Consider the following 24,811-nt stretch of genomic DNA (forward strand, 5'->3'; position numbering starts at 1 on the left):
TAAGAAAAGTCCATGTCGGCGTTGGAGAAGCATACGGTGTAGCTAAGTAGCCTCAGGAGACGTGCACTGGGAGTTCCGTAGCGGTCTCGGCCGGTAAGGAGTTTACTGCAGTGCAGGAGCCACTTGAAGTCCCCTCGGGCGAGGTTGAACACCTGCGAAACAAAATATACTTGTCCAGACGCCTAGCTTGCATACAAGCCCGTGGTGCGGTCTGTCCGCATTCCATATAGTCACGGCAAGGGCGGGCGTTGTTATAACGCGACTCACTCGGCAGTAACAGGAGGCTGGCAGCGGCTTGCGATAAGTACGCGTTGTGCTTCACAGGTGTGATGGGCGTCACAAACAAACCCCAAAACGCAAAAGACGCGTTGATGCGCGTTTGGTATGCCTGCCCTTTGGTGTGCTGGTCGTCTTAGGTTTCGTCATTGGCCTGTTCAGTAGTCTTGACAACGGAGAAGCTGCTTATGCGGCTCGTTTGTTATGCCGAGCAAATATATGTCGGACACGTGGTTTATAGCGCTTGCCATGCTGGCTTATTGAGTTTATGACGATGTGCATGGGACACGATGATAGTGGCTCATAGGATAGCTGCGGGTGTTCATCACCCCAAGTTGGTGCGCAGCTATCCTGCTCATCGCTCACTGACACATCCACGAGTGCCTGCCCTGTGGGTTGTAGGTTTCGCCACGCCTTAACTGTGGCCTTGAGTAACCGGTGGGACGCGCTGCACTAAAATTTAAGTTGCAGGCGTTGTCTGTTGGTTGTTCTGCATTGACTGCTGACCTCAACGAAGATAGCGTGGGAGCTGTGTCGCAGATGGTTGTACTGGTTGGAGAAACAGCGTGTTTGACTGGAACCTGAAGGCGCGTGACGGAACATGGTGCGCTGTCCAGCGAATTCACGCCCGGTTCCACACAATGCGCTTGGTCGATACATGACAAATAGGGTTACATGAAATGTGGTAGCCGCAGTTGGGGTCTTCAAAAAGAAACGTCCGCCGGTCTCGCACTGAACTTCGCCTGCAGCATGAACTTTCAGAAAAAAGGTCTCTATAGGGTTAGTGAACGCACGCTCCTCAGCAACAAGAGCGTTCGACGCAATCTTCTCCGACGACTGCAGCGACTTCCGATACCGAGATAAAGCGCCATAGCCACCACATGAAGTAAGCCAACCAAAAACTGAAGCGACTGAAGCCTATACGCCAAAAGAGTGCCATCATCAGTGGTAAACAAACAGTTGACGCCTACAGCAATGCGTGGTGGCTCACACAGTGCACTTCGTATTTATTGGTAGGTAATTTACTAAATTTCATACGGATGCTGAAAAAACTGTACATAGAAGTGATGGCTCCACTTACACTAAAAGATTTACATTCAAACGCAATAAGGAGTCGCCAAAATATAAAAGTGACACGCAGTTGGCTCCTGGTGGACTTCAGATTTTAGCGTCACCTAGATTCTCCGCTAAAAGAACAGTACGCCAGAACTAACTAAAGCGCAAGGTGCAGTCCACCATTTTAAAAGTGTTCCGCTAATTTCGTATCAAATCGGCAGTACAAGTGCGTCGGTTTGGTGCCGCTATGTCGACGTTCAGTGCCGCCTTTGAACCGAAAGTGTGATAGAAGCCGAGAGCTGGTTGAGCCTCTTGGCAAAGCAACATGTCTGAAAAAAAAAAAAATGCCCGCCTTGGCGGGGTGTTGCGGAAGCCTGGCATGACATCTCGGAAGGCTTGACCGAAAAGGTTAGCTTTTCGGTGCCTATTCGGGAGTGCCAGAGAATTCGAAAATATTTAACACGCGCATTCGAATCGAAGCGAATAACGAATTGAGAGCAATTCAATGGAACAATTGACAACACCGAATAAGCTCATCCCTACTATTAAGCTTAATCCGGTCACGACATCCCTGCCTTTTTTAGTACAATGATAGTTTTCTAAATAATCTCTGTGACCGGACAAAGTACACTGTAGGCCTGCTGGAACAGCGTTTACGAAATGCAAGTGTCCGGTGACCAACCGCCCGCTTATTCGGAGGCACAACATAGCAAAGATACCATGGAAAGAGTTTAGTGATGTTCATTAGCAACTTCAAACATTAAGGGTATTTGCTTGTTAAAAAAACTGAGGCCCTGGTGGTGCGAACAGACAATGCAAAGTACCAGTTTTTCTTCGGGCAAATAGACTTGCTTGACACCCATAGGTGCTAGAGCATACATTGTAAGGTTGCCGCAGCGAAATACCTGTTAAGGGGCGACATAGCTGTCACTGCTCGTCCTGTGCGCCTTTTCCCGAGTAACCTAGATAATTTTATAACGGGTTACAGTGACAGAAGACAAAGAAATATTTTGGGAACTCTGTTCAATGCAGGACATCAGCAAATTGAGAGGGGCGTTTAACTCAGGGACTGCAACACGCATGCACAAAGCTAAGGTTGATGACGTCGTGCTTGCTTAGGAATATTCGAACCAAAGCATCAGGGGTAGGTTTAAGTAGTTGATGAAGTTTACCGCTGAAGGGACGAGAAGCGTACACCCTGTCTTGCAAAGATGTCCAGCTGGTCTTGCGTAAGGGGCGCCGTGCTGCCCATTTCCGTTTTAGAAACGGGCGATTGAAGTGAAGCGCTGAACATTGTAAGGTGGAGGACGATGTAGGATGATGACGATGAAGCCATGCTACCTCTTCATTATCTACTATTTGCGTCAGCCGCATGTGCTTTGATTATTGAAAGCACATATTGTGCGCTTCATAACGTGGATGCAGCACGGTGTAATTGGCAGATCCTGCATCAGTTATATACACTGCCACTCCAGCTTCAAATGATGTTGCTTTGTTTTACTCGAGAAAACGCTGACCGGACAGAGTTAACCAGACCTGGGAACTGAGTCGAGCAATCGTAATTATAAAAAAAACATATGAGCCCACTACGCGCACCTGTGTGCCTTTGCGTACGTTTTGTTTCTACTGTTTTTCGCTCTGCGCGCAAGAGCAAAACACTATTTCTCCTAAGGTGGTTTGTTCTGTTTTTAGGCCTCCTCCATTCGAATCATGTAACCTGGTTTATACTTTTTATACCAACCATATTTAGGTTAAAAGCGTGTTGGAATTTTCGTTTATGTGCTTCTGTTTCCTCTGAAACATGCTAAAGATTGGCTTCGCGTTAAACATTGTGGTCATGAAATAGGCGCAGCAGCAGTAATAGCTGTTTTCAAAAGTCTGCCTTGTGTTGAAGTTGTATGTTATGGTAGAAATGTGATAGGTATTCGCGCTGAAATCCCCTTTCAAAAGGCAGCGAAGCCAACCAGTGCGGCCGCAACATTGTTACAAAAACCCCAGAGGGGCTTCGCATGCATATGAATCCTTATAACGGTTTGCAGTGTGTTGCTCTGGGTGTGTTTGCTTCGAGGTATAATGTTTCTCTGCACATCTTGCAGGGCTGCTGAGCTTGCCCGGAGCCTATGAAGCATTCCTCTTCACTAGCAGCTCAAACGAAACGCGGCCCCCAGTTACCGCTGACATTGCCTTAGCACTCACGGCACTGTATCCCAGCGACAAGATAGCGCAGTCACCATACGTATCGAACTTGGTAAGTACTTCTTCTCTTAAGAACAGCAAGCCACCTTAAAAATACTACAATCTGTACACATCGAATTGAATATAAATGGTGCCAATAAGTGTTTCATACATAAAAAAGTTCCGTTTATAATGTCGTACAGCAATGTGGATGCTGCAGGGCTCTCAATCAATCCGCTTGTTAACTACCTCCAATTCTTCATTATATTCTGCAAAAGGGGGAAGAAATGCGACAACGGGCGTTGTAGCCTGCGCTTGTAAAACCGCCTGCATGCTTCGTAGCTTGTGAAAATGAGGTAAAAGTCATTTTTGTTATACAAGATTTTGATATGAATAATGGAATTAAGTAGCGACAATCGAATAAAAAGATTCCGCAAAAATATTGCAGAGCTCACGCAATAAAAACTGGTTTCAGGTGACTGATATCACTTTCATTAAATTAATTCGCAAGGACCCTGGAAAGTTTTGTTCACTGACATCCCCCATTTGCAATTTGTTTGTGGGTCACACGAAGGACGATGCCACAGAGATTAAGAATTTCCGACCCATAAACCGAATCTGTGTGTACAAGTTGTTTACCAAGTGAATAAGGATAAGATAACCATAAAAGTGATACCTTTGATTTCTAAGAAGAAAGAGAACAGGCTGGACCTAAGCTCGTAGGAAATGGTCAGTAAACGCCGGTGTTCCTCTGTCGATGCAGTTGTGGCTTCGATAGTCGCGTATCAGTGAGCCAAGTGATGGGGCAGGTGGCGGATCATTATTTACCGCGGTAGCTCTCTAGAAAGATTGGTGGCTGCAAAAGTTGAGTCCCATGGTCAGAAAGCATTGACCAGGCTTTAAGCATTCCCGCTATCTCTCTCTTGAAAAAGGGGTGGCTATTGCAATTATCTTTCAGATAGGTAATTGATGCGTCTAGGTGATAACAAGCACTCACCGCGTCGGGTTTCGTAAAAAATTCCCTCGCACTTCCCCGAGGGGGAGAGTGTGTAAGTGCGAATGCACGGTTGTTGATTGCGCGATTACGGTGGATATCGTGATCTTGGAGTGGAGAGGAGGCGCCCAACACCCGCAGTTACTGAGCGGAGAGAGGAGGAGGAGAGTAGCGCGCGCCCATCTCCCCCCGTTGCTGGGGAAGACGAGGAGGAAGACGAGGAGCGCGCGCACCCGCATCTGTTGCTATGCGGACGACGGCGGCGGACGATTCAGGCTCGCTTAAGAAGTGCATTCGCACTTTAAAACACTGGTGGCGGAAATATTTGCGTTCCAGTAGACAAAGAGTGAGGGATACTCCTTATTTGAGTGGGCGGTATCCCTTTATTGTAACACTGGTGGCTAAAATATTTTCGTCCCCATGTGCGAAAGGGTCCGACGTTATGTTGGTCAGTACTGACAATTGTTTCATCTGGAGAAACTGGTGGCTGATATAGTTTCGTCCTTCTACGGCAAAGGAGTGCGGACTGCGTCGGTTAGCACTGTCTGTAGTGCCTCTAGAAAGCGGGAGGCTGCAATAGTTGCGTCCCAGAGTGGCAAGAGCCACTGGATGTCAAAATGTATAGTCTGTGGTCGGATGAAGTGCGCTTAGAAAGACTTGTGGCTGATATAGTTGCGTCCTGGTGTGGACTACAAATGCGGAATGCTGTGATTCAGCACTGGACTTGGTCTCATCGGCAGGCTGGGACATGTAGTGGTCTGCATCTGGCACCATCAATTCTTGAAATCCTCCGTAAACTGCCTGCGTAGTCCCATTTTAATGAAGGTGGTCACTCATGTTTTTCAAGTTTGTTATAAACCTCCCGTAGGCTAGTAGGAGCAGACACTGTCCCCCATTTACTCTGATCCTTTTGTTAAGGTAATATGGATTTTCAAGTGTTTCAAGAGTCAAGCGGGATCATGGCGGTGTGACTTTGAGAGACAATGACAGAGTTAGGGCTCGGCGGGCCGATATGCGCATGCATGAGCTGCTAGGAGGCACTTTACATGTGTCCTGATGTGGGTTCAGCAGAATTGAACCTTTGTGAGCGGTGAAGACACCTCAGCCATCGACGCAAATCCTTGACCTCGGGTTCAGGTCCACCACTTTTTCGATGTGCGAACTGCTTTTGAGCTTACCTGAAAGGGCTGCTTTCTCTTCGTGCGTGAGCTAGGGGACGTATGGGGTTCATGGACCGCTCAGAACTTACAGTGGAGGCTTCCACTGGACAAGACTGGTAAGCAGCGGCGTTAAAGCATGAGCCACGTGACAGGATAACAATACGGCGAGTACAGAGGTATGCGCATCTTTTCGGGGAGTTTTGCGGGTGCTGAAATCTTTGTCGATGCCATCAGCCGTAATAGCGTACCGGATAGACGCCTCATTTGCTCAGAGGAGGATCTTAGCGTCCCCGATAAAGTGGCGGGGCACGTAAAGTCACACGGGCGTGTCTGGCTTCTGGAGCAGTGCGTAAAACTTGGATGCAATCCCCATCTGCACGCTTTAAAAAAGTGGTGGTGGAGGCAGAATTGATACATGCTTAAGGTGGTTACGCCTACAGACGACAAGGTGGTCCGGACACGAGCCATGGAAGGCACCTTTCGAGGCCAAAACAATCTAGATCTGGCTGCGAAAAAAAAACATCAGGCCTTGATTTCTTCAAAGGCATTGCATCGTCAAACTCTGGTCGCTCGTGCCTGCTTCCAACGTTTCGCTGCCGCGACGATGAATATAAGCAGAGAAGGTAATACCCGGTCGTCTGAAAACTGTGATGACAAACTAATAACTTATGAAGCTAAGGAATAAAGCTAGTCTTAGGCTCCATGCTTCGGCACTATGCAGTTCTTTATTCGTAATCAACAGGCCCTCTTGTAACACTGCTGGATGAGAGAGTTGCGTCCCAACATGATGAATGGGTGCGCCAGGTTGGAGGTCAGCACTCTCCTTGGTTCTGTCTTAACTCTGGTGCCTGAAGTTTCTCCTCAGTGTCGGCAAGGGCCGCGCCTAGGTGTTGATCAGCGCTCGCTCTCTGTTGTCTGCTCTACAAAAACTACTGCTTGCCATAGTTGTGTATATGCTATATAGTTACGTGGCTCACACATAAAAACATGATAGTGGAAATCGAACATGATGGCGCACTGTGTAACGACCAGGCAAGCATCGAACGTAGCTTCTGTGACTACTATGAGAAGTTGTTTGCTCGTCAGTCTATTGATGCAGTTCAGTTTGAAAACGAGTTTGTGTTTTTGCCACGCCTGATGGAAGAAAAAACAGCAAGCATAGAAAGTGATATTACAGTTGACGAAGTAAGGAGGGCTATTGACGAGCTGTGCCCAGGGAAGACGCCGGGTCCTGATGGACTGACCGGAGCTTTTTATAAAAAGTTTAAGGATGACATTAGCCCTGTTCTACGGAACGTCTACGCCGAGTCGTACAAAACAGGAGTGCTACCACCTTCCTTTCTTGTGTCACATACAGTGTTTATACCCAAATCAGAAGACGAAAACAAACTGAGGCGTATCTCCGCGTACCGCCCAATCAGTTTGACAAACGTCGCTTACAAGGTGTTAATGAAAATATTAGCTAGTCGTTTGCAGACTGTAATAAAAGATATTGTGGGACCGCACCAAACGTGCGGAATAAAGGGGCAGTCAATAGTGACAAATACTCATACTTCCAGAAGTGTTCTCGAATGCTGTGACAGTATGCAGGGTGCTTTGGCCATGCTACAGATAGACCTGGCAAAAGCATTTGACCAGGTATCCCATGAGCTTATTTTAGATATGCTACAGCTGTGAACGTAGGTTCTGTTGTTCGCGAGGGAGTGCGCATGGCGTACAATGGGTGTTGTACTCACCTTGTTCTAAACAAAACGGTAAGGAAATCCATTCAAGTTCAACGAGCTGTGCGTCAGGGTTGTCCATTGTCACCGTTGCTTTTTTGTTTGTACAATGAAGCCCCTTGTTTAAGTGTCATAAGAAGTGAGAGAATCAACGGTTTTCGGTTAGAGTCCTCTGAAGTGCGAGTGATCGCCTATGCTGACGACATAGTCATTTTTTGCGTCGACAGGAGCAGCATAAGTGTTGCTGTAAACATCTTCGAAAGGTTTTGTAAATATAGTGCCAGTGGAGTCAACTGAAAAAAATGCTTGGGGTTCTGGCACGGGGACTGGGATTGTTCCCAAGTGTGTTCGAATGTATCAGTTGGCAGACGACGCCAGCTAAGTACTTAGGAGTGCCCCTAGAATATTACGAAGATACAGACCCCTATTGGCGCAGACAGACTGCTGAACTACGCGAAAAAGCAGAAAAATGGAAAGGCAGTGGCCTGTCCATGTTCGCGCGGGCATCAGTGTGAAACGTCTTTCTTATAAGCAAAATATGGTATGTGCTTCAGGTGCTGCATTGTTCGCTGGCGAATGTACAGGCCTTGCACCGGGTGTTCGCAGTACTTATCTGGGAATCGGCCTAGGAAAGAACAAGCCGCACGAATCCCTTTCGGCGCGTGCGTGAGGGGGGCCTTTCTTTATCCATTTGTTTTTGCGGCAAGTCGCCAATCGCTTTTTGTTCTTTCGTGATGTGAACGATCCTTTCTTGCGCACTGTGTGTCAGTTGAAGTTATCCAGGGCATTACCTGAATTTGTTGTTACATCTGCACACATTTCTGTAGGATCAATCAAGGGCTACTTCCGTGAAGTGGTTTAAGCGACCCAGTTTTTGCGCGCACGTTTCAGTTAAGAGTACTTATCAAGCGGTACGCGGAAAAAGTTGTACCGTGATTTGGTTGACTTTGTGCTACCTGTGCCGTTGTACAGGACAATGTATCGTTCAGGGCCTGGGCAGGACGTGCTACAACGTGTAAAACGTATGGTAGTGCCGCCTTGGGTGAAGTCTTTCTTTTTTAAACTTCACGTGGGCGTGCTTCCAGTAAAAACGTAGCAGAAAGAGAAGGCTTTGCACCTTCCATGGGGGGTTGACTGCTACCCTTGTAAAAAACCCGAGACAGTAGAACATGTGTTCCTCGAGTGTTGGGACGGAGTTTTTTTCTGGGACGTGCTTCAGCGGACCTTGAAAAAGGACTTCCCCCTGGGCGCACATGGGATCAGGTTCCTACCCATTGAGAGTGACAACGGGGTACCATACGACCTCGTCATGGTCCTGGCCCTGCACGGCATTGGGAAGTCTCCTATGGCAATTCGTCATCTTGACATTGATGCTAAACACTCGAAAGAGTATTTTGCTGATTCTATGTAAATTATGATCGAAGTCTGGAGGGCTCAATCGGACCCTCCGGAGTGGCTGTCCGTGATGGAGGCTCTAACGGACCTCAAGCAATTTTAGCCGTTTTCTGCTAGCAGGGTTTTGGCTAGCAGTTTTTATCATTGTTGTGTTTTCTTTCTTTGGTTCAAGTGCTGCGTAAAAGTATGGCAATAAGAAAAAGTTACGTGGCTCAGTGGCTAAGGCCTTGCGCTGCTGAGCATGAGGTCGCGGGTTCAATTCCCGGCCGTGGCGGCCGCTTTTCTGATGGAGGCGAAAAGCAAAAAACTTCCGTGTGTACGAGATTTCGGCGCACATTAAAGATCCCCAGGTCATCAAAACTATGCCGGTGCCCTCCACTACGGCGCGCCTCATTGCCTGCGTTGCGTCTTCGAGTTAAACCCCACAATCAAATTTTTTATTTCTATATTTTTTTTTATTTTGCACATACTTCTGGCCTAACGCGGCTTTGGCAGGAAAGGGTACAGTAGTGAACGGTCAAAAACGTACATGATCATTTACACATATTTCAAGAAGAGTAGCAAGAGGCATCTGCCTCAGTTGAAGCAATCATAACAATAAGACCCATGCTGCGACATACACAATGCGACATTTTCTCGCGAAGCAAATTAAAAAGCAAAAAAGCAAACAACAAGCGTACATTATTACGTAGTAATGAAGTAATGATTAGACAATCCGGACCGAAAAGAGTCAAGGGACGTACAATCAAAAAGTTCCTGGGGTAACCTCTGACGGCTTGCGGAAAATAGGAATGCCTGGAGGTGCCGCTGTGAAATCTGTATTCAAGTAATTGTTTATTTTGTTTTGTTCTGAAATTTCTTCTATCGGAATGTGTTAGGAACCGGTGTTTGCTATTTTTAGAGAATTTCTCTGGAGAAGAAACCGTAATTTTACTCGAAGGTATCTTGCGCAATCGCTCATTGTTGGAAGCCCAGCTAATCGTAACAGTTCAGTTGGGGAATCACAACGGCAGTATTTGTTATAGATGAATCTGGCTGCACTTCTTTTTACACCCTCTAACTTACTTTGTTCACCCTCTAACGTACCCTCTAACTCGTACTATATCCAGTAACCCTTCGTTATAACGAAACCGCTTTACTCGAAATATCACCTTATTCGAAATTTGTTCCGGTCCCAACCCAAACGCATGCATTTTTCGCCGCATTACTCGAAGCGCGCGAACAGGTTGACCCGCTTAGAGCGAAGTGGAGAGCGGAGGCGTCGCCCAGCGGGGGCGACCCAGCGGCGAAGTCTCTCAACGCAAGCTGGTGTGTCCCCGGAATACCTCGGTAAAGTTGGCGCGGCTCACTCAAACTCACTCACAATTTTGTTTTTCGAATCACCAATCACTCAAACTCAGACTCAATGCTGAGCAGCACATCTGCGCTCACTCAAACTCAAACTCCCATTGAACGCAAAAATCAGAACTCACTCGGACTCAAAACTCAAAATGTACTCAGAACTCAAAATTTACTCAAACTCAAAATGTAATCAAAACTCAAAATGTACTCAAACTCAAAACGTACTCAAACTCAATATGAACTCAAAACTCAAAATCGACTCAAACTCAAAATGTACTCAGAACTCAAAATGGACTCAAACTCAAAATGTACTCAGAACTCAAAATGGACTCAAACTCAAAATGTACTCAGAACTCAAAATGGACTCAAACTCAAATTGTACTCAGAACTCAAAATGGACTGAAACTCAAAATGGACTCAAACTCAAAATGTACTCAGAACTCAAAATGGACTCAAACTCAAAGTGTACTCAGAACTCAAAATGGACTCAAACTCAAAATGTACTCAGAACTCAAAATGGACTCAAACTCAAAATGGACTCAAAACTCAAAATGTACTCAAAAGTCAAAATGAACTCAGAACTCAAAATGGGCTGAGAACTCAAAATGACTTCAGAACTCAAATGGCCTCACAACTCTCTCATGCTAGGAATTTACTCAGGGTCAGATGGACTCTGATTTCATTACCAGTCAGTGTTTTCAAATTCACGCGTGGTAAAAATATTACGGGTGCAAATTCGTGAGCTCAAACTCTTGCATTCGCCACGACATGACACCGTAGCTCCTGTGAGGTCGGAAACAATTTTCGTTGCAGATTTAATACAGCTATACCTGCTGCTCATGAAGAGTAGCGCTGGTTGGAAGCAAGTGTACGTATATATTGGATACCAAACTCTTGATGTAGGCTCCGTGTTCGTGTTCATGACAGAGGCGGTCCAGGCTCGATGGTATGCTGGGTCCCCAGGTCGAAACGAGCAAGATTGGGCGAGGGGACGTGCGCTCACTGCTCCGTTCATTTGTGTCGAAGCTGTTTAGGGTTACGGTTCCGTGCATTCTTGCTCTGCATCCTGAAAAAACGCCTTGTGTCAAAGCGAACTGTCCCCGTGAATCTCTGAAGCGCGAGGCGTTTATGGATATACCTTTGCTGTTTTATTGCGTAGCATTCTTTGCCGAGTACACCCCTCCCCCTTCCCGCCATCAGAAATCAGAAATCAGAAAAGGTTTATTGTGCAAAATTCAGATTACATGTGCAAGATATACAGAAAGAGGTCCCATAGTCAGAGACTGTAAGGGGACCTCTTGTACAATGTATGAGTGAAAAAAAATTGTAATGTATATAGCAGAGAGACAAAACTACAGTAAAATGCAATCGAGACAAATAAAGTAGGAATATACAATTATAATCTCACAGAAACAATTGAAAACCAATAACACGCTTATTACATAAACAAGTGATTACAGAACGCTACTCACAATGATCAAGAAACAATTAGGAACAGAAAAACAGGCTACTTTGTTGACATGATATGATTTTTTAACTTCGATTTAAGGACATTCAGGGAGCAGGATGCTTTAATGTCAGAAGGAAAACTATTCCAAAAAGAAATTCCAGAAAAATAAACGGTTTGCTTGCCGTAATTAGTGCGAACTTTTGGCAAGAGAAAGTTATGGTTTAAGGCAAACCTTGTGACATTCCTATTTGATGGAATCGCATTTAAGTGCGGAAGTTGATTGTTTATAACTCTATACATATAAATACCAAGGTTATATTTAACTAGTTCGGTTACAGTTAATATATTGTTTTCGTGAAGCAATGACGTAGCGTTAGTGAGAAATCTTGTAACGCCATGATCTTGTAACGCCCTGCATATACACAAAAATGCAGATATCACGGAAGTTCAACCTGTAATCATTATAAAAGCGTAAATGTAGAGAATTGATAAAACTAAATGTTAGAAAATCTAAAAAAGAAATAAGAAAAATATCGAAAATGGCGAACCGTGTAACACGGGAGTCATAGATCGTCTCAGATTGGGTAAAAATGCAGAGAGGTGTGGCGCTAAAGAATGTGGGGTATCAAATTGAGGGTCTCGAGGAGGGAAATCACGTGGGACAAACAAAAAAGTGCCTCGTTGTTTGCTGAGGCACTTGTATTAGTTTTTATTAGCATTTGCTAGGTGGGATGAGTTCTCGTAGCTCGGAAAACACCACGCTGTCGTTGTAAGCAATAACCGCCACCATACCCAGCTGTTAACTTCCAGCATGCACGTGTGTGTGAGTGAGAGAGTGTGTGTGTGAGAAAGTGAGCGAGAGAGAGTGAGAGCGAGTGAGTTAGAGAGAGGGAGAGTGAGAGTAAGAGAGTGTGAGAGTTAGAGAGTGTGAGAGTGTGGAGAGTGTGTGAGAGTGAGAGAGAGAGAGGGAGAGTGTGAGAGTGAGATTGTGAGAGTGAGAGAGTGTGAGTGAGAGAGAGAGTGAGAGTGAGAGAGTAAGAGAGAGTGTGTGAGAGAGAGAGTCTGAGAGTGAGAGAGTGAGTAAAAGAGTGAGTGAGAGACTGAGAGTGAGAGTGAGAGTGTGAGTGTGAGTGAGAGTGTTAGTGTGAGTGAGAGTGTGAGTGAGAGTGTGAGTGAGAGTGTGCGTGAGAGTGAGTGTGAGTGAGAGTGAGAGTGAGAGTGAGAGTGTGAGTGTGAGGGGCAGTGTGAGTGTGAGTGAGAGTGCGAATGATAGTGTGAGTGAGAGTGAGTGAGAGTGTGAGTGAGAGTGAGAGTGTGAGTGTGAGTGAGAGTGTGAGTGTAAGTTTGAGTGAGAGTGTGAGGTAGAGTGAGAGTGAGAGTGAGAGTGTGAGTGAGAGTGAGAGTGAGAGTGTGAGTGTGAGTGAGAGTGTGAGTGAGAGTGAGAGTGAGAGTGTGAGTGTGAGTGAGAGTGAGTGTGAGTGAGAGTGAGAGTGAGAGTGATAGTGATAGTGTGAGTGAGAGTGTGAGAGTGTGAGAGTGAGAGTGTGAGAGTGAGAGAGGGAGAGTGTGAGAGTGTGAGTGTGAGTGTGAGTGTGAGTGAGAGTGAGACTGTGAGTGAGAGTAAGAGTGTGAGTGAGAGTGTGAGTTGGGTGTGAGTGAGAGTGTGAGTGTGAGTGTGAGTGTGAGTGAGAGTGTGAGTGTGAGTTGAGTGTGAGTTGAGTGAGAGTGTGAGTTGAGTGCGAGTGTGAGTGAGAGTGTGAGTGTGAGTTGCGTGTGAGTTGAGTGAGAGTGTGAGTGTGAGTGAGAGTGAGAGTGTGAGTGATAGTGTGAGTGTGAGTGTGAGTGAGAGTGTGAGTTGAGTGAGAGTTTGAGTTGAGTGGGAGTGTGAGTGAGAGTGTGAGTGTGAGTGTGAGTGGAGTGTGAGTTGAGTGAGAGTGTGAGTTGAGTGAGAGTGTGAGTGTGAGTGTGAGTGTGAGTGAGAGTGAGAGTGTGAGTGTGAGTGAGAGTAATGGCGAATTCGATTGGGCGAACAGGAGCAAGTGGAGCGAGCAGCCAAAGCAGCACACGGGAGTAACGGGGACGTGTGCTTTCGTTCCGCGAATGAAACATTCGAGCTGCTCCGGGAGCAGTGAAAAGAGGGGGAGGGCGCGATGTCAAGAGTCATGTGACCAAACGAGAAGCCGAGCGGATGTTCATGTTCATGATAAAGGGGTCACCATCGTGTCTCCCAAAAATTAGCTGCAAACGATAACAGCGTCCACCGCCTTTTCCAGATACGACTCTACCTTCGGTCGCTGCTCCGACGGGGTGAACAGGTGCTCGAACATAAACTCATGCAATGTCAAATCGTCGTCATCGTCGCTGCTGTTGCTGTCCGATGATGAGCTTGCGCTTGACTCTGTGGTGCTTTCATCATCTAAAAGTAGCAGCAATTCCTTGTCCAGACGGCCGCGCTTAGCTGCTGCCGTACGCACTGAGCGACTACCACGGCTGCTGGATTCCGCCATTTTTCCTCCGCCACCCGGGGATAAAACCAGAAGTGACGCAAAAGAGGTCATGTGACTTCCTCGGCGTTCCCTGTTACTCCGCCGCTGGCGACGGAGCACCGAGAACTGCTCTCGGCTGCTCTCGGCGCCAAAAAGTGCTCCTCATCGACCAATGAAACACAACGCCCCTGCTCCTGCCCGACCACTGGAAGATGCCAGAACTCGCGAGAGCACTTTGGGTGCAGTTAGAAGTGCTCCTGTTCGCCGAATGGAAAGCGCTATAAGAGTGAGAGGGAGAGTGTGAGTGTGAGTATGAGTGTGAGTGTGAATGTGAGAGTGAGAGTGTGAGTGTGAGTGTGAGAGTGTGAGTGAGAGTGAGAGTGTGAGAGTGAGTGAGAGTGAGAGAGCGTGAGAGTGTGAGTGAGAGTGTGAGTTGAGTGTGAGTGTGAGTGAGAGTGAGAGTGTGAGTGTGAGTGAGTGAGAGTGTGAGTGGAGTGAGAGTGAGAGTGTGCGTGTGAGTGTGTGTGTGTGAGACTGTGAGAGTGAGTGTGAGAGTGTGAGTGTGAGTGTAAGAGTGTGAGTGAGAGTGAGAGTGTGAGTGAGAGTGAGAGTGAGAGTGAGAGTGTGAGTGAGAGTGTGAGTGTGAGTGTGTACCTTTTGCTATATACCTTTTGCTATATCCTCATAATTATAACCAGAAAGCATTTTTATATTTGTCCCACGTGATCCCCCTCGACGAGACCTTTAATTTGATACCCCACACACCCTAGCAGAGTCATATGGAATTCATACCAGTCAAACTAACCATGACTCTCATGACTGTAACCAGGACGCATTATTTAAGTGTACGACGTGATTCCCCTAACTGGAACCTTCAATTTGATGCCCCACATGCTTCAGCGGCCTCACCTTGAATTTAACCCAATCGATGACTCATAATGACTATCTCATGATTCGAACTACGAAGCCTTTTTTATTTGTACCACGTGATTCCCCTCGTCAAGACCGTAAATTTGACACCCTACACGCCCCAGCGGGGTCACTTCGAATTTTACCCCAATATAAGACTCGCCATGACAATCTCATGGTTATAACCAGGAAGCATTTTTGTATTTATCCCTTGGATTCCGCTCATCCAGACCATTAATTTGATACCCATCACATCCTAGCGGAATCAATTTGAATGTTAAACCAATCAATGACTAACCATGACTATCTCATGATATAGCCCTACCACATTTTCGTCCCACGTGATTTCCCTTATCGGAACCTTCAATTTGATGCCCCGGACACCCAGTGGCATCATTGTGAATTTTAACCTAATTTATGACGCATTTTGACCATGTCAGGATAATAAACAGGAAGCACGTGATTACCCTCATCGAGACCTTTAATTTGATATGCCACATGCCCTAGCGTTATGACCTTGAATTTTAACCGAATCTATGACTTACCATGACTACGTCATGATATATCCATAACGCATTTTCGTCCCGAATGATTCACCACATCGAGACCTTGAATTTGATTCTCCACATGCCCTCGCAGCATCATTTTGAATTTTAACCCAATCTATGACTCATTATGACTGCCTGATGGCTACAATCAAGAAGTATTTTTTTATTTACCCTGCGTGATTCCGTTAATCCGGACCTTTCATTTGATACCTTACACGCCTTAGCCTCATCAGTTTCACTTTTCACCCAATCTAATGTGGTCATTATTCTGTCTAAGGGGCGCTGCCCAATCAATTTAGCTAATTCATTTGAAACAGCAGAAAAGACAGCCCCCGCCCCCATTTCCCCCCGTCTCTCACCTCTTCCTTTGTGACCCCTAGTATATCAAGCCGTTAACAGTAGCAGGCGAACAACCAGCCCGCCAGCGCCGCCGTGTCCTTTTCCACCACCTTTTCCCACGCTCTTAGTGGATCCGTCAGGAGGAAAAATTAAGACAACCCTTTTTAGGGGCGAAGCTCCTAAAGCCATGGGTCTGTCCATCCCTTGTGTCTCGTGGTACGTGACCGCCGCATGCTTTCGGAGATGTCGCAAAGTGTGCCGCGTTGCACGCGCAGGAACCGGCTGCAACCGGCAGCGCAAACTCGGCACCGGGAGCGCGAGCTTGTCTGTGTTCGCCAACGGAGGCGCGAGCGCACGGGCACTGCGAGGGGGAGATCACGCAAGAGATGACGCCACGAACGCAGGCAGTCGTTCTCGGAGATCGAACGAGACGCAAGGACCTTTGCTCGTTTCCTCTCGTCTTGTTCGGGCACAAGTTCGCCCTAAATAAAAGTTCTTTCTTTACCGTTGTGTCCTATCCTACGTGACAAATTGTGGCGGAGGTGCGGGGTAGTCCTCGATGGCGCGGGGTCTTTCACCAGGTCTGGGCCTGGGAGCATTGACTCCGAAAATAAAAGTTGATTTGTACAATGTACGGTCTTACGTCTTCCTTAATGATGTAATGGGCGAACTTTCACGGGAGAGGTACGGTTACCGATGATCTCCCCCTCTCGAGCTTCGCCCCACTTATCATCATTCATTCCGTGGATATGGCGTGATTTTTTTATGACCTCACCAGTCAATTATCACTCACACGCCCAGCCGCGAAAATTAGGTATACAGCAAGTGCTTATGGCCATGAAAATTAAACAAGAAATTAAAAAAAATCAAACACCCCCTCCCTCCCAACCGATCATGCAGATCGCGATTGGTGCCGTACCCGCAGGTAACCTGAATTCCGAGCCCACAGTGACGCATGAAACTTAACAGCCAACCATAGCTGCCTGCTAGGCTACTCATATGTACTCAAGCTCAAAATGGACTCAAAACTCATATGTACTCAGAACTCAAAATGTACTCAAAACTCAATATGTACTCAAACTCAAAATGTACTCAAACTCAAAATGTACTCAGAACTCAAAATGGACTCAGAATTCACTAGGTCTCAGGCGTACTCAAACTCAATCGGACTCAAACTCAGTCGGGATCACTCGGCTCAAACTCACTCAAGCTCAAACTCACCATGCCACACTAGCCTCGCGCTCACTAAAACTCAAACTCACGCGTGAGTTTGAGTCCTAATGAGTCTGAGTGAGTGGACTCATGAGTGAGTTCGCCGACCTCTGCTCCCCGGTGATTTTCTCGAGCCACTCATGCCTGATTACAAATAAAAAACGACCCAAATCCGTGGTATGATAACTGAATTTTGTTCCTAGACATTTGCCAATGGCGTGGACGCGACGTTGTGTGAACACTAACCTTCGAACCATAGAAGTAGAAGTACCGTAGACAACGCGGCGCCGAAAAAGGTTTGTTTTGTAACCTTCAAGGCTTCACACATCGGGAAAAAAATTCCCAGTGACGCGAAGAATCGGCAAGGGCTTTTCCTAATTAATAACTGTCCCAGCCACGGAAAGATCGACAACCTCAAGGAGCTCGCTTTGCTGCAACCTATGGATCAGAGTATCACTGAAACCACCCGGAAGCTGTACCGCAAGGCTCTTATGCAGCGCATGCATACAGCGTATGACGCCAGTAAGAGGTACAACATTGATTTGATCAGTGCGATCCATTTTCTAAACTTTTTATGGAAGGAACTCGCACCTTCAAAGGTCGCCAACTGCTTTGCGGACGGCAGCTTTTCCGCACCGCTGTCAGCGACCTTGACGATGACTAGCCTGACGATGACCGGACTGGCAGCGATCTACACGAGGCTGTTCATAAAATTACTGGCCAAGAGGTAGAAGGTGACTTCGAGACGTTTGCGTTGGCGGACGCTACAGCTCCCGTGGTCGCACAAGCGACGGAGGCGGAGATAATTGAAACTTGGTGGCCCCGACGAGGACGAAGAGCCACGTGAAGTGGCAACTATGGTGCAGACGCGGGAGTTCCTAGGCGTGCTGTAAAATAAAGTTGAAGGCATGGGCGGTGACCACAGCCTGTTGCAGTGCTTGGTCATATTGGAGCAGGGGTTGCTCGCGCCGGGCAAGTACAATAAACAGCCAAAACTCACCGCCAATTTTCACCGGAACAATAATTGTGCTTCACTAAATACATTGTGCTTTGGTTCCTCGCAGTTGTGGCGCAATTAAAGATAAACTTTTTAGTTTTTCTCGATTGGTCGCATATATCGAAATACCACTCAAAACAATTTTTTCGCCGTTCCGTTGATATCGTTGTAACGACGGATTACTGTAGTTCCAGGCTTATATTGTCCCAAACCGGGCATATGGTTTATTTAAGCCACCGGTCGGGATGTCCTCCGCCTTCAATTTGCCGGGCAGTAGTCCAAACACCGGCTTCAGGCCTTCCTGTCGGGGGCTGCACGAGTTGGGCTTAGTTGACGACTTGAAGAGAGTTTAGGGTGCATGTACCCAGCACCTCTCGCATCCACGATGGCCAACGCAGGGAGCACTCCTGTATTTCTGCAGCAACCCCGGGAGCTACCATCTTTTCTCTTGTCACCTACGGAAGATCCTGAGGAATGGCTGGAGCATGTCGAGAGGGTCCGAACGTTTAACCGATGGGATGACGACGAAACTCTCAGGCAAGTGTTTTTCTAACTTGAAGACTCTGCACGGATTTGGTTCGAGAACCACGAACGTACGCTGACGACCTGGGAGTTAGTGAAGAGCGAGCTTTCAAAAACGTTCACGACTCTGGTACGCAAGGAACAGGCCGAGCAACTGCTGCTGACACGCACGCATCATCCCAATGAAAGCGTGCTCGTGTTCGTTTAGGAGTTGAAGGGACTGTTTAGCTGTGCGGCTACATACAGAAAAGAGCGAACAAAGAAAGTAAGGTTTCTGTTGCGAGGGGGGCCCTGCTGACTGGGGCCGAATTCGCGTCTGAAGCGGCCGCGTTGGAGAAGACGCTGGAAATTCGTACAGGGTAGAACGACCGCCCGATCAATGCGCTTACTTCGGAGATCATCGGTGCCGGGGCGATTAGCTCCGATACACTACGCGAAACCATCCGCGCAGTCGTCAGGGAGGAGCTTCGGAAACCTTTTCCAACGACGCCGCAACCTCCAGTCGCTTCCCTTACTGACGCCATCCGAGAAGAGTTTAAACAGCCATTGTGGACTTCCACGGCATCCAAAGCACCCCGCGAGCCACAAGCCATACCTACTCAGCAGTTGTTCGTCGACCCCGCCCTGCTCCAACACGTCCTCAAGAGGCCGCGCCGTGCCGCCGCCCACTGTCGCCTGCCCCACCTCCTGTAGCGCCCAACCAGACGCTGAAGAAGACGGACGTATGGGAAACGCCGGTTAATCGTCCTCTGTGCTACCACTGCGAAGAGGCCGATCACATCTATCGTGGCTGCCCATACAAGAGACATGGACATCGTGGTTTCTCCGTCGACGCACCTCGCCCTCTACCTGGAGAACGACCACGTGAGATCGACGACTACCTATCTCAAACCAGCGGTGGCCCAGCCCGTTTCAACCGTTCGCCGTCACCTTACCCACACCAATCGCCGAGCCGCCGTAGCAATGCTGACTTCGCACGTGAAAGGTCCCCAGCCCACGTAGGGGCAACTAAAAGCAGCAACTTATGGACGTAAACTTGCACGACGGTGGAAGAATGAAAACCCTCACACGACGAAACGACTCGCCGAAGACCATAATTCACGACATGCCTTCAGATCGACGACCCGATCTAACCAGGACGGGACTCCTGAACACGTCAGCTAAACTGCGCGACGCGTACCCGACATGACCAAGCCTGCCACTTAGAACACGACGATAACGACGACGCATAGTGCCCACTCATAAAAACGCACAAGCCTAGATACGAAGCTCCGATGCACCCGAAACTCGAGGAAACCGACATCCGACGTCCAGTTGTCCATTGACGGCTTTGATGTAGGTAGTCGCCCTCATCGACACGGGAACCGACTACTCAGTAATGAGCGGGTCATTCGCGTCCAAGCTGAAGAAAGTTAGGACAATCTGGGACGGTCCGCCCATACGCAGAGCAGGAGGCCATCTCCAACACCAAGTGGAACGTGCACATCACGCGTCACCATAGACGGCCCCACGTACCCTGCTGAGTTCGTCATTTTGCTTAAAGGGACCTCTAAAAGCTTTGTGAAGGTGGCAATCAAATGCATTCAGGTGGTGGAACACATAACGGGCGATGTTTGAGCCAAGTGTGAGCCCCATACGTTGTACGGATAATTTGTAAACCTTTTTTGAAGATCCCCTTTCTCAGCCGATGAGCGCGACGCCGCAGCGAGCCGACCGCTGCTGACGCAATGGCGATCGCGGCTGACGCAACGGCGAAGGCGCCCCCTGATTGGCCCAATCGCCGGCGAGGTCGGCCGCCGGCGGCGTCACTGCCATTGGCTTCCGGCTGCTCTCCCTCCTTCCTGCGCGATCCCGAGGCAAAGGCGGCAAAGGCGGGTCCGCAGTGATTGACGTGTGCCTAGGCGCAGGAATGTAGCTAGCGCAGAACGGAACTCGAGCGTCGCGATGTCACATGGCTATTCCCAGTGTTTCCAGCTGCTTTGAAGGAAGCAGAGAGGGAGGAGGAGTTGATCGGCAAGTGGGGAGAGGTGCATTTAATTGCTTCTGGCGCATCAAATACTGAATGTAGATCAATAATTCCAACGGCAATACATCGCTATATTGGTGCTACGCGACAATACAGACCTTTTGTAACGTTTACAGAAGGCTTTTCTGGGTCCCTTTAACTGCTCCCGCGACGGAATTCTCGGAACGGGCTTTTTGACGCACAACGGTGCAATAATTGATCTGCAGACCCGGGCACTAACTTTTTCCCCCGTTAACTCCATTACACCGGAACCGAACCCCGAACACCGTGCTGCTGTAAGGATCGCCGACGATCACGTCCCCGTGCCACCCCACGCAAGCTTAATGATCACCGTCTACTGTGAGAAATGCTGCTCCCGACGTCGACGCTATCGTAGAAAATGACCAAAGTTTGCTTCTCAACCACGGTGTCTCCGTCGCAAGAGGCATCGCGTGTTTCAAGCAATGAAAATCCCACATTTGGGTCACTAATTTCACCTAGGAATATCAGCATCTAAACAAGGGCCCTGCCATTGCGTTCCTAGAAGAAACGAAAGAAATAAGTCAAGTGATCGCGGTCGCAAATTTTGAACGCGCACGCGTAGATACTTTCAAGCTGCCGCATCCTTTCGGCGTGAACCTGGAGCGGCCGCAAGAAAATTGCGACTAATAATTTGATTTGCTGCGTCACTACAGTGAGTAGTTTTTGTCCAGCTCAAAACTACATCAGACACCCCTAGCGAAGCACCGAATTATAACCGAAGATGGAGCCCGACCTATACCGGACAGTCACCGTACCACGTGTCTTCACCGGAGCCGGGAGCCATCCGGCCAGAAGTCGAAGACATGCTCAGCGACGACATTATACAGCCATCGAAAAGCCCTTGGGCTGTTCCGGTCGTATTCGTGAAGAAAAAAATTAGTGCCCTTCCGCTCTGCGAAGAAGGATGACCTGAAAAGCTGGACGCAGTCCACGGAGTGCACGAAACAAAACATGTTTGTTGTCATTTGCGATGGAGCATACTTCCTAGCCAATTAGCTGAATGAACCTCTGAAGGTTCCAAGCTTTGTTCTTGGAGGCAAACATGCAGCTGCCTGTGTCCCTCCCTCGTCGTAAGGATATTACTGTTTGTGTAACACACAAACCCAATTCTCTCTACAGCTACGGACTCTGGACAGGTTCCATCGGGCCGTTTAAAGTCCGCGTTTAAACCTCACACCACTACAACGGACGTTCCATCCATCATTACGGGCATGAAACCTAGCTGCTATTGCACGCCCCTTCTCCCTCCTACAAAACTGCGCAAGCATGAACCGGCAACTGGTCATGTGCGCGTGCTTACAAGTGAAAGACACGGTCGAAAGTATCCCCTGAAAGCCCTCTGAAGAAGTGATATTGGCTCACGCCAGCGTTTCAAGCGAGCAAGTTGATGTTCATCTGGGTGGGATTCGCCGCTACTCGATGAGCTGAACTTGAGGCGGTAACGGCGGAGCCAGCAGCTTTTCGTTGTTCTCGCTCCCATTCGCGCTTGTGTTCGGACGAACGCTTCAATTCTTCTTCTTCCGCCAAACGAACGGCATGCATCCCTCCCACAACTATTTAAAACCTGAAGACCCTTGAGCTCTATTATCGCGTACAAACATGTAGCCGACCATTTTTTCTCCCCCTCGTATGCACCTTACTGTGTTTTTAAGATGTCTGTGTAACACATCAACCCTCACCTAAATCACTCGATTAAAGAGGGCAGTCGTTGAGCCATGTAATTTAGATATCTGAATCCCCCACCAGCACAACCGTCATTTTATCGGCAGCACCATTACGACTAGCTTTGCGTGCACATCCCCCTTTTTCTACCCGGAAACCGTGGACGCATAAACCGGAAACCGTTGATTGCGCATACTTTGGCGCGAAAGACACCAGCGAAATTGTCGCTCGGAAGGTCTTCCAAGCTAAAAAAAACTATAGGCTTAAGCCGACTTCCAACTGGGCACCTTTCTCTTCAACGGGGAGGGATTCGAAGCTACTTGGCAAAATGGAATTTCAGCGCAAACGACGACGGCGGGTTTCGGCCCTTTTAGCGGGCAGCACTTTGGAAGCCGCTATGTAGGCTGCGCGGGAGCCGCGTCTGTTTATGTCTGCGCAACCGAGTGAGTGAGCAGCAGCGACGAAAGTAAGAAAACGGCGAGGAGCGTCTAGCGAAGGCTGAGGGGGAATACATCACGGGCGGAAACGACGTCATCTCTCTCACTGCCTTTCCCTCCACCAAGGAGTGACCTCCCCCTGACAGGTTCCCCAGACGCCGTTCCATTCTCCGCTAATCCAGACCACGTGACATTTCTGCGGGAGGTTCAAACACGATTTACAACAACGTGCTCGATGCTCCCCTGGGCGGGGCTAATCCGAACCACGTGAAATTTGCGCGGGAGGTCCAAACACGATTTGCAACATGCTAGCTGGCCGGCGACGGCGGCGCGCTGCGAGATAGCAGCAGAGTATACCGCACGCCGCCGGGCGTTCGCTGATCGCGCGAACACTTCCTGAGACGCAGCAGAAACGCGCCTTTACCGAGAAGACTGCACTGGCCCTGCGCACAAATTTGATATTATGGAGGATAGTAATCGTCAGTGCCTTTTTACGCCCACCCGTGCTTCTGTTTATTTTTCGCAATCATCTGATAACCGCACTACCGCCGTTAGCTGCTGACTGCGCAACTGTCCAAAGCGGCATCGGTAGAGGCGAAGGGAAAAATAGTTCTGAAAGAGGTGTCAGCCGTGGCGAGGAGAAGCTTCGGAGCGGCGCCGAGTAAATCGATGACACCGGAATGAAACTAGCCCCAGAAATCTTCCCACCGTCAGGCGAAGAAACGGAAGGGATGAAAAAGACGCATTCTGCTCGTTGTGACGCCACCGTGCGCGTTGTGACTCTACTAGCGTAAACATCGCATTATTTGTATGGACAGAGAAGTGCACAACGATTAAAACGTGGCCGCGTTTTCGAGGTAGCATGGTTAGCGCACGTCATGAAAGTGATAATAGAAAAAAACAGAGCCAGGCGTCAAAAGGCGCTATTTCAAAAGATGATAGTCTTTCTTGGGATACTTAAACGCAGAAATTTTGGTCTTTCTGTGCGTCTGTTGCTCTCTCGGTCTGTCTGTGACTTGATTCAGCCACCTGGCCAGTGAAACTTAATCTGCTCAATAGTCTTATATCACCATCATCATTATCCTAGCCACACCCACTGAAGGGCAAATGCCTCTCCCATGGATCTCCAATTACCCCGGTCTTGTGCTAACTGCGGCAAAGTTATTTCCGCAAATCTCTTGATCTCACCTCCCCATCTAACTTCCTGCCAGCCCCTGCCACGCTTGCCTTCTCTAGGGATCCAGTCTGTTACTCTTAATGACCAACGGTTACCTTGCCTTCGCATTACGTGCCCTGCCCATACCCATGTGTTCTTCATTTCTACTAATATGTTTTTAACACCCGTTTTTTTTTCCGTGAGCCACTCCGCCCTCTTCCTGTCCCTTAATATTACATTCATCATCTTCCGTTCCATTGCTCGCTGAGTCGTGCTCAATTTAATTTAAACCCTGTCAGCGAGCCTCCAAGTTTCTTTCCCGTAGGTGAGTACTAGTAAGATGCAGCTTTTATGAGTGCTGTCAGCAGTGAGTGAGTTAGTAAGTGAGTAAGTGAGTACGTAGTACGAGCGAGTGCAGTCAGCTATCTCCGGAGATGCGGAGAATTTCAGCGCGCCGAGCAATGAAACAAACGGATGACAAAAGTGCCCTCCCGATGATACACAGAAAAGCCCAATTTTCTGCCATGGCTGTGCCGAGACGCCGCTAACCATCTGAGAGCACGACGGGCCCCGACTCCAAGGCTTTATTCCTGAGAACACGAGGAGACGACAGACGCAACGCGAGTGTTTACGTTCCGTTTCGCTCTCTCACACCTTCTCGCAGTAAGTCGGCCTGAGACAGGGAACCACGTCAGACATTTTCTTCCCTTGAAACTCTGTCCTGATCTATATGTATCCTCAATATTTGTAATCATTTAAACATTTAAAAATTTTCCTGTTTAGTGTTTTAGTTGAGCCACGACCTAGCTAAATGCGCAGTCGATAGGATCAGGATTTGAAGCCACGCAAGAACGAACTGACGAACGACGCGGGGGAATCGCACCGTGACTACGAGAGTGCGGCACGCAGAGGAAGAGCACCGATGTCC

General features: G+C 48.2%; 1 protein-coding gene across 1 annotated transcript in view; it reads left to right on the forward strand.

Moving 5' to 3' along the window:
- LOC144138090 (4-pyridoxate dehydrogenase-like) overlaps positions 1-24,811 on the forward strand; it is a 156,844-nt gene that overhangs the window by 67,248 nt on the left and 64,785 nt on the right. Inside the window, exon 8 of the mRNA XM_077670182.1 lies at positions 3,429-3,580. Coding sequence (XP_077526308.1) covers positions 3,429-3,580 — 152 coding nt within the window. The remainder of the gene's footprint in view (positions 1-3,428; positions 3,581-24,811) is intronic.

This window comes from Haemaphysalis longicornis, unplaced genomic scaffold, assembly GCF_048455015.1.
Source record: "Haemaphysalis longicornis isolate Haplotype H1 unplaced genomic scaffold, Haemaphysalis longicornis Haplotype H1 scaffold_5, whole genome shotgun sequence".
Classification (NCBI taxonomy): Eukaryota; Metazoa; Arthropoda; class Arachnida; order Ixodida; family Ixodidae; genus Haemaphysalis; species Haemaphysalis longicornis.